Raw genomic sequence first — 13,980 nt, forward strand, 5'->3', positions numbered from 1 at the left:
GCAGTTTAAAGCCCCCCCCCCCCTCCCCAAGGCAGGCAGGGGGGAAAAACTCCAAGCGCTTATTATAAGCGCCATACATTTCAGGGAAAAAATTCTTTAGCAAAGGCATGCTGATAAAAGCAACAAGAGAAATTACTTTAAAAGTGCCCTTGATAAAGGAATTGTTCTGAAATGGATCGGATGCATATTAAGCAATATTTGGTCCCGTTCCCCCCCCCCCCCAATTCCCCCTCTTTTGGTCTGATAGTAATAGTTCCTTGGGTTTTGTTTTTTTTACTGTTTCCCTGGAAGTTTCATTCATATCTCAGGTTATTAAGCCAGTTTATAATTGTTTGAACAAGCTCATTACATCACATGACCTTACCATTAAACTGACTAACATTTTGTTTAGTTGTCAGAATCATCATTATTGGGGTACAGTCTGCCAGTTAGTAGCCGTGAGTAACTTCCCCTTCATTTCAATAATGCTCATGGTTTATATTGTACATAGAACAAGTCTTCTGCTCCCAGAAGCATTTTGCCAACAAAATAAAAACAGTACATCCAAATATTACATTTTCCATAAATGTCAATTATCTGATCCTTTCTACCTTCCTTTTGTTATCCTTTAGGGTAGGCAAGAAAACAGGCCTTAGAGATTAGTGCTTAAATCTTTTTGGATTGTTTTTAATTAAAGTGAAAATCAGCTGTGGAAAATTAAACACAGCTGAGTCTTGACTAAGGGGAACAAGTGTTAGCAATTTAGCAACTAGAAGCAAAAAACAAAACCCAGATCCCTGAACTCTGAGGCTGTATTTTAGTATTCTATGGAAGAACACTGGATTTGACTTTGCAGTCTTTGTGTTCCGAATTCAGGAGAAAAATGGCCTGGATACAGGTAGGTAAATAAAAGTATTACATCTGAAGGGAAGGAGTGTGGTGCACACTTTCCCATAATATGCCACCAATATGTTTGCTATTTGGATGGAACCACACAGCTTATTTTTGTGTGCCTTGATAATATTCTTAAGGTTTAGTCAACCAAGCACTGCACTTGGGTCAATTTCTGTCAATACAGATGGTAATTACATAGGAGAGTGTGTGGTGAATTATATCTCGGAGGATGTGGTGTAGCCTTAATATGTTTACCAGATTGCAACCCAAAATTTTGCATTATGGGTAAGATCCAACAGAGTGCAATCAGACCTCATGCAACAGAACTTTTCCTTTCTCTCCTCCCCACTGCAAACCCTGAGAATGTGTTCCAGAGGGTGGAGTCACCCTCTGGAGCAGATGTTTAGGGCATGTGAGGGGTCTGGAGAGGGGAGAAATTGGAAGTCCCATTGCATAAGCAAAACTCCATTGCACAAGTGGGTAGACACCATTAGATACCACCCATTGTTTTTAAAACAACTGTTGTAATAAATTAGTCAGCTGCTATCTCTAACTCAGTTTTTGTTCTTTACGATTTGACAATCCTACATTTTGTGATTTCTCATGTGGTGGTCTTGGATTCTTGCATCTCAAGAATTTGGTCCACCTCCTTCTTTCCCAGTGGCTAAGGGATCGTTCCTTTTACAACCATGGATCACTCCTGTGTAGTATTTGTGTGTCTCTTTTTGCCATTTTGCCCTGAAGTTCAGGTAGTGAAACATAGGTGATTTTCAGTATCTGATTGACTTCATCTCCTTTATTTCATGAGCATTATTTGTCAGAAGCTAATATTCATAGATTCCAAGGCCTTTTACAAAGTTTAAGCATCACCCACCTTATTGTACAGATGGAAACATTAGGCAGAGCAAACCCTATGCAGTTACGTTATACAGTATTCAGTACAAACAAATTTATCACATTTGTTTCCTGCCCTTAACCCAGGTTGCTCAGGGCTGTGTGCATGTGAAATGTACATTATGTTTCTGTGACGTTGAATCAAGGAGTGGTGACACCATTTGTTCCCAATTTATACTGTAAACTGTTGACTTTCAGTTACCTACCTATAGTAGTTTAGGACTGAATCCAACTAAGTCCTTGGGCATTTCTTCCACCCCCACTTTCCTCACTCCCCTTGTACTATCCCCAAATGTGCCCTGGAGAGTTGGGGGAACACCCATAACAGATATTTTGGGGGGAGAAGAGGGAAGGGGAGCTCCAGCTTTTGTGTGAGTGGAGTTCAGTGACTTAGTTGGATACAATCTTCATCTTTCACCACCTGCCTAGAATAGGTTTTGTAAAAAGTTCTGAGGAATAAGATGCTGCTGTTGCTATTTTACTGTTGTGTAGTGACATTTTGTATTCTGACACTGCTATGATCATCAGCATATGACTTGGCTGACCAGAACCCTTATTTCTTGCAAACTTCAGTGATGTATGAATCTAGTCCTTGTTGAAATACACACTTTATAGATGGTAGGCATGGCCCAACATTGTTTCCCTTATGTCTCCCTATGAAATATCCCATCCCTTTCTAGCTATGATTATGAAAACCAGGTTTGTAGCAAAGCAGCAGCTTCTTAAGAGTACAATTTAGGTACAAGTGAAGGATATCAATGATGGTTCTACTTTGAACTCCCTTTTTATCTAAAGAATAAAAGAAATATCTTTCGGTTTGTTCTCTAGAACCACATGAGTTTCAGAGGGCCCTACATCAGTGAATAAAGTAAAGAAATCAAAAGCAATGCTTAGACCCTGGGAGTTAGTTTGAGGAGCTTTGCTTTACTGCCTTGGAACATTCTTCAGTCTGTTATTAAATATGGATGCAGTTCAATGTTGAATCTGATCTCAAAATAAACGACAAAGGAATCCAATATTGCTTAAAATATTGCAATGGTTTCGTAACAAACCTAGCTAAGTTCTATCAAGGAAGTTTTAGAGGTTGCTACTGTTAAAGACATTACTGTCATATACTGCAGCGGTATCCTTTGACCCAAAGATGAGCAAAATGTCACAAAGCTTTGTTCTTCATAATAATGCATTCCTACAAGCAAATCACTGAAGCTGTTACAATGAAACTGGTGGGAGATGACGATCCAATAAAAGTAAGTCGTCCCCCCCCAAAAAAAGTGTAAATTACTTGTGGAATGTACTGCCAGAAGGCTATGGTGATGCTCACAAATTGTAGAGTTGTTGTTTTTTAAATTGATTATGGTTCCATGACATAAGATTCTAAAGACCACAATTTAGCATAAAAATTAGCATGCTGAACCCCATCGAGTTTGATCCTAGCCTTAAGTCTCCAGTTTCCATTAGAATTGCCCCCCAAAATAAAGCCTTGGTCAATCAGACCAAACATCCTCCTATTTTAGCATTGTACTTTACGTGGTGGTCAATCTTGATACCACCAGGAAAGCCACAAATGACGCTTCATGGCAATCTCTGCCCCTTGCATGTATGCTTCTGAGCACCATACCGCTTCCGAAATCAGGATGCTCCATAAAGCTGTCGTGACTAAAATGTAAAATTTCGTCCCTTAATTTGCCATTAAAGCCACTGTGACCTTTCAAATCATTCGTCACATCAAATATTCCATAAGAAGTAATATCAGTGAAGGTTCCCCTTGTTACAGCAGAGATGGCAAATCACAGAATGAAGAAGAGCCATAGCCCTGTTTCTGATTTTCAGGAAACTTTTTAAAAAAATGAAATATATCCTTTCGTTATTTATTTGTTATTTATGAATGAAAACGTTTTTATATCACCCTTCATCTGCTTTGGATTCAAGGTAGCTTATTAATATATAAAATATACTATTAGCAGATGCCTGCTGCCAAGAAGATTGCATCATTGGCACCAGACACACAGGGATGTTTCACAAGAAAGGGAAATTCCACAAATCACAGTAAGTATAAGAAACCCACCCAGCACATGTATCACAAGGTACTGAAATTATTCCTTGCCAAGGGCTTTGAATCTATGCCCTGAGTAGGCAAACTAAGGCCCGGGGGCCGGATCCGGCCCAATCGCCTTCTAAATCTGGCCCGCAGACAGTCCAGGAATCAGCATATTTTTACATGAGTAGAATGTGTGTTTTTATTTAAACTGCATCTGGGTTATTTGTGGGGCATAGGAATTTGTTCAATTTTTCCCCCCAAAATATAGTCCGGGCCCCCCACAAGGTCTGAGGGACAGTGGACCGGCCCCCTGCTGAAAAAGTTTGCTGACCCCTGGTCTATGCTACTGCAGCAAAACCCAAGTAATCGATGGCCAGTTTTGCTGGTTTTTGAGAAAACTCCCGGATACTGCTTTTACACCCTTGACCATTCTGTATAATTTAAATTTTGTTTTCTTGTTTGAGCCATGCTATTGCTTGGACTCCACTGCCTATAATCCATAGCTTCCAGCATGATGTGAATGACTTTAACCTCTTCATTTTAGGATTTGTGCTGCTACTTGAACATCTGGCAGAAATAAAATTCTTTCCTATGCTGTTCTTTTAGTGATGGTGATGATGATAATTTATTATTTCTACTCCGCCCATCTGGCTGGGTTGCCCCAGCCACTTTGGGTGGCTTCCAACATAATGATAGTGTTTCCATAGTAACTGCAGGTGATGTGCAGCTACTATTCCAGAGCCACAGTTAAGATGCATTCAAGGTGGCACTAAAATAGAAGATATGAGGGGATACAGTGTGATCCCTTCTTTACCTACCTACCTACCTACCTACCATGAAGAGAGCCTCTATGTAAACCAGGCTCTCTGGTTTTTTAGAAGGAAAATTAACATAGGTAACCTTAGTCTCTATAACAGGACAGTCATTTGAAGGGCAAGTTATACAGGTAACATTTTGATTGTGCTATAAATAATACAAGAATACAACAGAGCTTATAATATGAATGCATTTTCATTTGTTTTGATACCCTGTATGAGAATGCTAATCTATGTTGCAGCTGCATACCTATAATAGCGTGTGAGTTCGTATGTGCTCTTGTTGAGCTCTTGTGTTTCAATAAACATTTACGTTTGAAATCTTTTATCATGTAGTGAACAATTTAGTCTCCTGCTAGCCACGTCCCAGACCCAATGCCCTATTTTTGATGCAATGTACACACACAGAACTTCTCACACGGAAGGGCTACCTGTATCCCTTTGTGGTCACAGTTCACTGCTTCATTGAAATGAATGGGAAACCACTATGAAGAGAAGGAGAAATGGTTTAGGGCTTAAGCTTCTGGTCTTGAGTCTCTACAACTCCTTTTCAGATACCTGTTACTGGGCAGTGGCTAGGCTTTATACCCTTTAATGCCCTTTTCTTCTGGAGCAAATTCAAAAGGCTAGCTTCATTTTTGCACCTTAAATATAGTTGCAAGGAAGGGAAAATGAAATAAATATGCAACTGATCCACTTGCAGCATAAGCCTCTGCTTGTCTACTCAATGGGTCTTGCTCCCAGATAAGTGTAGAATTGCAGCCTTGATGTGTCACCAGATAAATTGAACAGCCAACCCAATAAATGGTGCATCTTGGCTAGTGAGGTGCTGAAGTTTGAACTAGGCAGTATTCGAAGTCCAGCTGTCTGCAGTTTCAGCCTTTGCTTCTTGGCACCTTCCTGTGAACTTCTGTAGCTCTGTCTATCATTCCCAAACTTAGGCTCCTGGATATTGCTACAAGCACATACACAGTTTCCAAGAATATCAGGATTAGGAAATATGGTTCCTGTGGTTTCTGACATCCCCAGAAAGGGCACCAGGAACCTTTTCACAGTGAGGGGTCACTAGTATCCTTAAAGACATCAGGAACCATGGGAAGTAAATTTCCAAAGGTTCTTACAGTCTTGAGTGTCTAGGGTTTAATGGCACTCTGACTTGCGAGCCTTTGCTACTGCCATGCATAGTCAAGTTTGGAAATGAGGAATGCATGTGTATCTTTTGGGGCTTTCATTGCAGGGTTTGAAGGCAGCAAACCTCTAGCTCTTCCTACAATCCCAATTACAACATTTTAAAATAATGTTGTTTGTTTGTTTGTTTTAATGGTGCCCATTCCATGTTGAGTTTTTGGAAATCTGTCCACCATTGATCCTGGGTGTTTTCACAACACAAATATTTGCGATTAAGAGTGTCTTGGAGCATTCTTTTTTTTTTTTAAACAAAGAACCACCACAAATGCAGGAAAAATGCCTATAAACACAGGAATATTTACAAATAACAGAATATTTATTACCAATAACTATAAAAAAGATTACATCTGCTAGATCACTGATAAATATCATTTACACTGGGGAGAAAAACTACAAGGCTTTTTTTCTTTCATTTTCTTACTTTTGTGGGTTTTTTTGTTTTGTTTTTGTTTTTACATAGAAGTAACCATATCAAACTAAGAAAGGAACACAGCTTGAAATACTGACAATATTTCTCTGGTTAACACCCCTGACTTACACAAGTGGAATCCTGATTATGAGTTACTTAATAAATATATTTTGAAAGTAGTTTAAAAGTTAGCTTGTATTGTTCTGGAAGCAAAACAGACAAGTTACAGGCAAATTTAAACTATCAGGAAGAACAAATTATAAACCTCTGCAGTGCATTTTTTTTTTTTAATTTGGGGAAAAGAATGAACAGAAAGCTTCATTGATGTCTTAATTATTATTGTTCCATCTGAGCATATGTACAAAATTTTACCCCAGTAACAAATAAATCTTTTGTATTAATATATTTTTTCTTTTTAAATTCTGGGCATGGTTCATATACCTTCCCAGACTCTGGTGAACACATGGAGTGGAGCATGGATGGAGCTCTGCATGTGCAAGCTTGTGCAGAAGTTCATATGTTCTTCATTGAGAACCAGTATGCACACCCAAGTCAGTGGAGATAGTGCTCAACCCAAGCTTTAATGGAAATGGATGACAGCTTCATAAGAAAATGTCATGATGGACTGCAATCACTGTCACATTTGAATAGGATTTTATCAACATGCTAGATATGTATAAAGAGCTTGTCAAGAAAATTAAAGCTAGGTCTTCAGAACACTCTTCAGGTGTTGGGTTCTGTTCACTTGTGCTAGCAAAAAGGCAAGAGGGTTTGATATCTTAAAATAAAGGAGCTATTTGGAAGTGCATAGAGACACCCAGACATACATATAATTTTTTTAAAGGGAAAAAAGCCTTTTTAGGGAAGTATTCACTAGAATGGTATTTATTAGATTTAGCTTATAGCCTATACTCAAACAAAAATCGTAAAAACAGAGATAATTTCGTAATTCAGTTTATGAAACCAAACTATAGAGAATTACAGTTAAACATGTACCTGTCAAAAGAAACATATGTTCCAACACAGAAATCAGCATAATTATGTTTCATTTAAAGTCTCACAGACGCACAGACTTCCTTATTAAAATGGTGCAAATCCAGAATTACATAAATTGCTCAAAGGGTGGAATTTCAAGACTTTCACCGCATTCAGCATCTTGTCCTTTGCTATAGCAACGTCTGGTCTACATTACTATAGGAGCGATCACGACTAAATGGAACAAATGTTCAATTTAATATTTATTAAATTTTTAGAGAAAACTCAAGTACATTCAAATGAAAATCTTTGCTATGCATCATTAAAATATTAGCTAGCTGATACTATGCAGTTGACTTACACAAACCTGAAAGCAAATGCATTGAAAGTTATTTTAGATTTGTCTTTTTTTTGTAATTCGATCCAAGAATGAACACCTTACATGTCATTTAAACAAAAAACAAAACCACTCTAGCTGCTTTAAATAGCAGCATGATCCATCTTCCTCCTCTGCACATAGTGGGGGAAAGGATCCTGAAAAAGTATTCCAGTGAACCTTCCTCTTCCCTCTCCCAGTCCTCCAGGTGGCTGTACTGCTGGCACCAGACATGTATATCCTGTCCATGTATATCCTGTCCATCTAGCAGCCCACTCCATCCCTTCCATGTGGAAGTCGTCTGTGCACCAGGGGCTAGGAATGGCCAATAGATAAGGCCCAGTGCCCACAAGCGCTGCAATAGCAGCAGCAAACCTGACTTGAGGCCATCAGGGAGAGGTGAGGGAAGACTTCATATAATGCCTGTTTGGGATCCTACCTGTGTACAGATAAGCCCAGGTACCTTGAAGAATGGATCGAGGTCAAAAGAGCTTTGCCAGTGCACTCTTGTAAAACTATACAATCAATTTGAAACCAGTATACTGAGAACTTTCGACCTGGCTATAAAACATTCCAAAACAATGTATTTTTGCAACAGTAAATGCCATCAATAGCATTTCATAGCAGAGGGGGGAAAGAAATTAATATCTACATCATATGTTAACTTTAAAAAAGTCTATAAAACACTAAATATATAATAAAAAATATGCATATAAGGACATATGTAAACTGCTTTGGTAACATCGTATTACAGATGTTTTCAGTGCATTGCAGAGTTTCCAAAGAAACTTCAGACAAAGCTATATTTGCTTTGAGGAAGTACTGTATAATGCCATTCCTAGAGAAGCATAAAACATTTTTTTTCCAGTAGTAAGATGTACTCGAACAACAATATTACTTAGTACTGGGTGTCTTCAAAACAACTAGCTAAATGTTGCTTAGTTATATTATAAACAGGAAGTCCTTTAGATATTTTTTGTCATAAACTTGATCTAGCTGTGAGGGAAATCATTATTGTGCTGATGGCTGACAACGTACAAGCATTTGAAGTAGAAGCGCCCGACCCTCTCACATAGGCATCTAGGAAAAGAAGAAAAAAGAAATCACAAGGTTTGATATCTTGCAGCTTCACATACATGAACACGTGACATACGGTAACTCGCCTCACTTTTATGGCGCCCCTGCATTCAGTAACATGAAAGAATTAATTTGGCACTGATTCAAATGGAAAGCTTTTATATTGACAGAAATGCTAAGTAGCAGGAAGGGGAATCAGGGATTGGGGCTCTAGTCCAGAGTTTCAGTGTGCATGCGAAAATTCTGCATAAAAGTATTCCCAGTTCCACTGTAATGCAGTGGCAGCTCCACATGCACAGAAGTGTTTTGACATATGTTTCTTGCATTTATATCCTGCCTTCCCTCCAAAGAGCTCAAGGTGGTTTATATGGTTTCCCCCTATCTTAGTCTCACAGCCACCTTGTGTGGTACATTTGCTGAGAGACTATAACTAGTCCAAGATAGAGATGCGAAGGCCTGGAAAACCCCCGGAAAAATGGGGGGGGGATTCTTTTTTTCTGGGTTTTTTCCCAGGTCTTCCCATCTCTAGTCCAAGGTCACACTCAATGAGGTTCTTGGCCGTGTAAGAATTTGTACCCAGGTCTCCATAATTCATTAGCTGGCATTTAAGTTGCCACAAGAATTTTTGGTAACAACAATAATAAAATATTGTTATGTGAATGGAAAAACCCTAGTGTACACGGGAGCCCCATATAAACCTGTTGTGCTCTGTGTTGTGGGTAGTAGAGCTAATGAATAAAACAAGCCTATTCTTTTGTTCCTGCCTTAGTACTTATGTGCCTGCAGGAAAACTACTGCAATGCCATAATTAACCTTTAACACAACTCCACTTTTGTAGGGACAATTTACTGTCATTTTAGGTGCACATAGGGATAAATTCTAGTGCTTTGTTTGGTCACACAACTGAAAATGCCTATATAAAAAGAATCTCCCATTATGACTGAAAAACCATTAAGCAGAAAAGGAGGGCCTTTTCTTTTGCAAGAGTTTATTCAAAGAAGACAGTTACAAAACTGAGAAAGGCACCTTCTGTTCTAACTAAAGAAAATTTCATTCATTGCCAGGGCCAGCCTGAGACATTTTGGCACCTGAAGTAAAGCCCAAAATGCCACCCCTCCCTACTGGGTAAGTAAAGATCTACATCAGGAACAAGCGGGGCTGGGGAGCATCAGTTTAACTTTTCCAGACCATTGAAGTGGCAATCAAAGGCCATTGCAAGGCGAGGGGGTGTACTCTGAATCACTCTGGGTGGGAGCAGAGCCCAGAGGATCCCAGAGGGCAGCCCATGCCATTTCTTTCTTTGGGTGGGAGGAGACCAGGGCCTCCTATTTCCCAAAAGGCTGCAGTAGAGGCGGCATGGAGGATGCTCCTGAGGATGTAACAGATCCAGCCTCACAAGCAATGTGTGTCAGTGGGCAATGCATTCCTTGTGGGCTGGATCTGCTGCCTGAGGCGGTTGTCGCATCTTGCCTTATGGGTGGGCCAGCCCTGCTCTGGCTAATATGACCATGATATAGATACAAAATTTACAAAACTGAAGAATTCTGAATACCGTCATATGGGTGACAGAAGAATCATTAACAAAACTTTATGTATAGTAAGATACTTCCTTGGTACTATTTATTACATTTTAAAAGCACTCTGTAGTAAAGTTCTATGCACAGAGAAACAAATTCAGCCCTGGATCATTCATGCGGGGAGACTGAAGTACCCTCACATGGCGAAGAACAACAAGGGCTCTTACTTGATATCTTTGGAATTCGGATCTGCTCGCTGCTACTGCCATCTCCTCCATCACTGAATGGCTTTATTTCTATGATGTAATCTTCATCAAAAGGCAGCGAAAGCTCCACAGATGTTTTGTTAGTTTCTATAACAGATGTGCTGCTTTGTCTATTCCATCTGTATAAAACCTAGACCGTATTTTTAGCCAAGGGGAAGAAAGAAAGGAAGGGGGGAAAGCAAGAGCCTTAGATTTTCTATAGAAGGTTGCTTCTATTTCTAGGACTTATATTAATAGCTAATCAACTCTTATAGTCCCTAGAGAAAATATATGCCTTGGCTCTTGAAAAGTCGTGTGGCTTTTTGTCATACTCTTGAGCATTAGGATGCATTAACTTTCATTCTCTTGTTGGTTTTGTGAAGTCAGAGCTGTTCATGTAGCTCTGCTCTCCTTGAGATCAAAATACTTGGTAGAATTTCACCAAGAATTTCATGTCTTATGATGTGCAAATGCTAATACATCACCGCCATGCTGAAAAGCTGCTGTTGCACCAGTGTCACAATGGCTGCAACAACTCAAGCTCCCCATGCAAGACCTTGTCTGTATCAGGTGAGGGTGGAAAGGCAGCCAGGCAAGGAAGTGGACTGAAATATTAAGCAGAATTCCACCCAAGTGAACAGGATGAACAACTCCCTTGCTACTTGCAGCACTGCAGAAATTAGTAATATCTCATGAGCCTAGGCAGCACAGCATTAAGCTCATGCTTTGTGGTTCTTTCTACAATCGAGCGGTATATAAATTTTATGAAATAAAATGGGGGGGGGGAATGCTCCAAACAGGTGCTGAGTAGGAGGAGGAAGCTAGGTAGCCTACATTGGTGCAAGTGCTAGTGGTGTATTTTGTCCTGGGATTGGGCCACTGCATTTTGAATCATTTAAAACCTGTGCCTCTCAGAGGCATTGGTTGTCAGTTCATTATCAGTTTGGGTGATGCTTTAATGCCATTGGACTTGCTGGTGAAAAATAGTCCTGGTTTATTAGATTATCATCCTCATAATATACACTGCATAGTATGCATATTTACTGATATCACTGAAGTCTACAGAACATTATCAAAGTTGTTTAGATCATAGCCCACGTGAAGTTTATCCCAATTTCAGATCCCACTGAAAAATTTAAATTTTCACAGTTCATTCAGAAGTTAGTTAGTTCAATACAGCGGTACTCCTTAATGTCTCATAACAATGGAAAATAAGTTTCACTGCCCATTACGTACTTTATATCCTTTCACCTCAGATTCATTATTCTGTGCTTTTACTTGATCCCAGTTCAGTATAATCTTAGAGTCCGATGAATTCCAAATGATGTTTCCAGGGGGTTGACTTGGTGCTAAATTCAAAGTGAAGGAGAGTGAATGTTATTAAGCAGCAAAGTTTTCCTTCCTCTTTCAGTATAGTTTATGAGAGGTTCTTAGTGAACTCTTACATTTGCTTAGTTCAAGAGCTCCTGGAAAAAGTGTATTCCGAGTCAGCAGCAGAGCTGACATGGCAAAGTATTATGGATGAAAAAGGGAATCAGATGGTAATTCAGTGCACTGGTGACAAGTAGAGGAAGTCCTTGCACAGAACAGAAAGACAAATATTTTTCTTTCCTGCCCAGCAAAGACTGCAGTTTTCTGTGTTCCAGTTAATAAAATTAGGGATGCTGGAATATTATGGGTACTCAAAAATGCAGCACAGAGTAGTACCATGTAGCAAAAAAAAGAAAGAAAAAGTGCTCCCCCCACACTCACGTGGCTTTTTAGTTGTCACGTTGACTATTGGACTGGAAGGTCCCATTCCTGCTGTGTTGTAAGCTTTGACAGCCATGTGGTACAAAACATTGCCTTTCAAGCTGGTGACTTTTGCAAAGGTCTGATTGGTAGCCGTTCTGATTCTTCCAGCCTGCTCTTCCTTATCCCCATGCCTCCAGTATCTAACCTGCACAAAGGAAACACATGCTTTCATATTTAAACTCCACACCTGAATAGCCACTTTACAATTTGAAGTAGCTTAGAACAATCCAGCAAACCTTCATACATTCCCGCCACAGAGTAAGATTAGCTCTACAAAATCTGTCTCTGACTGAACTTTCTATCATGCAGTTTTCTATTCCATTCCATTCAATTCCGTGTTACGTTTCTTGGTTTCCCATGTAAATAGTAGATCTCTCATTGAGCCAATCCTGCTTTGGGCCAATCAAATGCCATAGCTCAATTATTTAAGGTTCTGCCCAGATGGAGGGCTCTAATCTGCCACAGTCACATGGCATCTTGTGGTTGATATCGATCCAAAGCTGCATTGATCGAGGCTACTGAAGGCCTAAGTTTTTCTCTCTGAAACAGGGGTGCCACATTCCCGTGTTGTTGTTTGTGTGTGAAATGACGTAAAGGCCTTGATATCATACAACCTTTACTACAGAAAAAAGAATCGACACAACTTCGTTCTTGGAAGAGTTTACAGTATCTTTGTCTAGATTTTTGCTTTAGCAGCTCTCCATAAATCCTGCCATTGCCTTTATTTCAAGAGGCTGCACTGTTTCAAGATAACCCTTCCATGCGTGAAACCAGCAGTCAGCACATCTGACCACTGCAGTAGTCTCATTGATGGGCATGTTTATAGCCCTTAATAATAATAATGATAATAATAGTTTATGACATTTATATACTGCCCTATACCCGCAGGTTTTAACATTCCACTTAACTACACTGATCATAGAATGTTGTGTTCTTCACAGGTCCAAAGGAGGGGTTCCCTAACAGGAGCCTTTCCCTATTTTTATTTCTAGTTCTATGACTTTAAATCTTGTATTAAAGAAGAAAGACATCTAAAATATAATATGCACAATAAACGGGCATTTAGGCTTGCACTGTGGCTGCGTGTGGAGCAGATATGGTGGAGAGCCAGTGTGGTGTAGTGGTTAAGAGCGGTGGACTCGTAATCTGGTGAACCGGGTTCGCTTCCCCGCTCCTCCACATGCAGCTGCTGGGTGACCTTGGGCTAGTCACACTTTGAAGTCTCTCAGCCCCACTCACCTCACAGAGTGTTTGTTGTGGGGGAGGAAGGGAAAGGAGAATGTTAGCCGCTTTGAGACTCCTTAAAGGGAGTGAAAGGCGGGATATCAAATCCAAACTCTTCTCAAATCCAAATAGCTGATAGTTCATGGAATTTGCAGAAACTTAAGGGCTGCATGAGGGCTTCCACCTTGCATTGCAACGCACTAAGACTGACAATCACGTGTTATTACTGCTCATTGATACCAAGTGGATTAGCATACGCTTAAGTGCATTGTTAAGAGGGGGGAGGGAAGGGAGATTTTCATTTTAAAACAAAGTATTTGTGCACATAATACTGTTTCAGACTAAACAAGGATTGTTTCAGACTAATTATGTCCCTTACGTTCTTACCTCGTAGCCCTGTATTCTTCCTTTGCTCTGGGTCTCTGGGAGCAAGGTCCAAAATACTTGTACTTCTGAAGCAGAAAGGCTTTTGGCAAAGACATGGGTTGGAGCTCTGGTGGGTTCTAAAAAGAAGAAAAGGTGGTTAGATGTAGATTCACCTTTGTAGTCATAGCT

General features: G+C 39.8%; 1 protein-coding gene and 1 long non-coding RNA gene across 11 annotated transcripts in view; one reads left to right on the top strand and one right to left on the bottom strand.

Annotated features, from left to right (window-relative positions):
* Positions 1-1,880: 1,880 nt before the first annotated feature.
* Positions 1,881-10,381, top strand: LOC309337416. The gene is made up of 3 exons (XR_014154275.1): positions 1,881-3,014; positions 3,729-3,813; positions 9,710-10,381. It is a non-coding gene; the product is annotated as an uncharacterized lncRNA (long non-coding RNA).
* LOC309336526 (contactin-4) overlaps positions 7,156-13,980 on the bottom strand; it is a 525,279-nt gene continuing 518,454 nt past the window's right edge. For 9 of the 10 annotated variants that reach the window (XM_081852419.1, XM_081852424.1, XM_081852423.1 and 6 more), the window contains 5 exons: positions 13,813-13,928; positions 12,160-12,346; positions 11,644-11,756; positions 10,390-10,558; positions 7,156-8,648 (listed from right to left, as the gene is read on the bottom strand). In XM_081852419.1, the coding sequence (XP_081708545.1) occupies positions 8,548-8,648; positions 10,390-10,558; positions 11,644-11,756; positions 12,160-12,346; positions 13,813-13,928 (686 nt within the window). In that variant the 3' untranslated portion in view covers positions 7,156-8,547. The remainder of the gene's footprint in view (positions 8,649-10,389; positions 10,559-11,643; positions 11,757-12,159; positions 12,347-13,812; positions 13,929-13,980) is intronic. The other variant, XM_081852426.1, reaches the window with a different exon arrangement.

The sequence above is a fragment of the Podarcis erhardii genome (genome assembly GCF_964252035.2).
Source record: "Podarcis erhardii genome assembly, chromosome: 2".
NCBI lineage: Eukaryota > Metazoa > Chordata > Lepidosauria > Squamata > Lacertidae > Podarcis > Podarcis erhardii.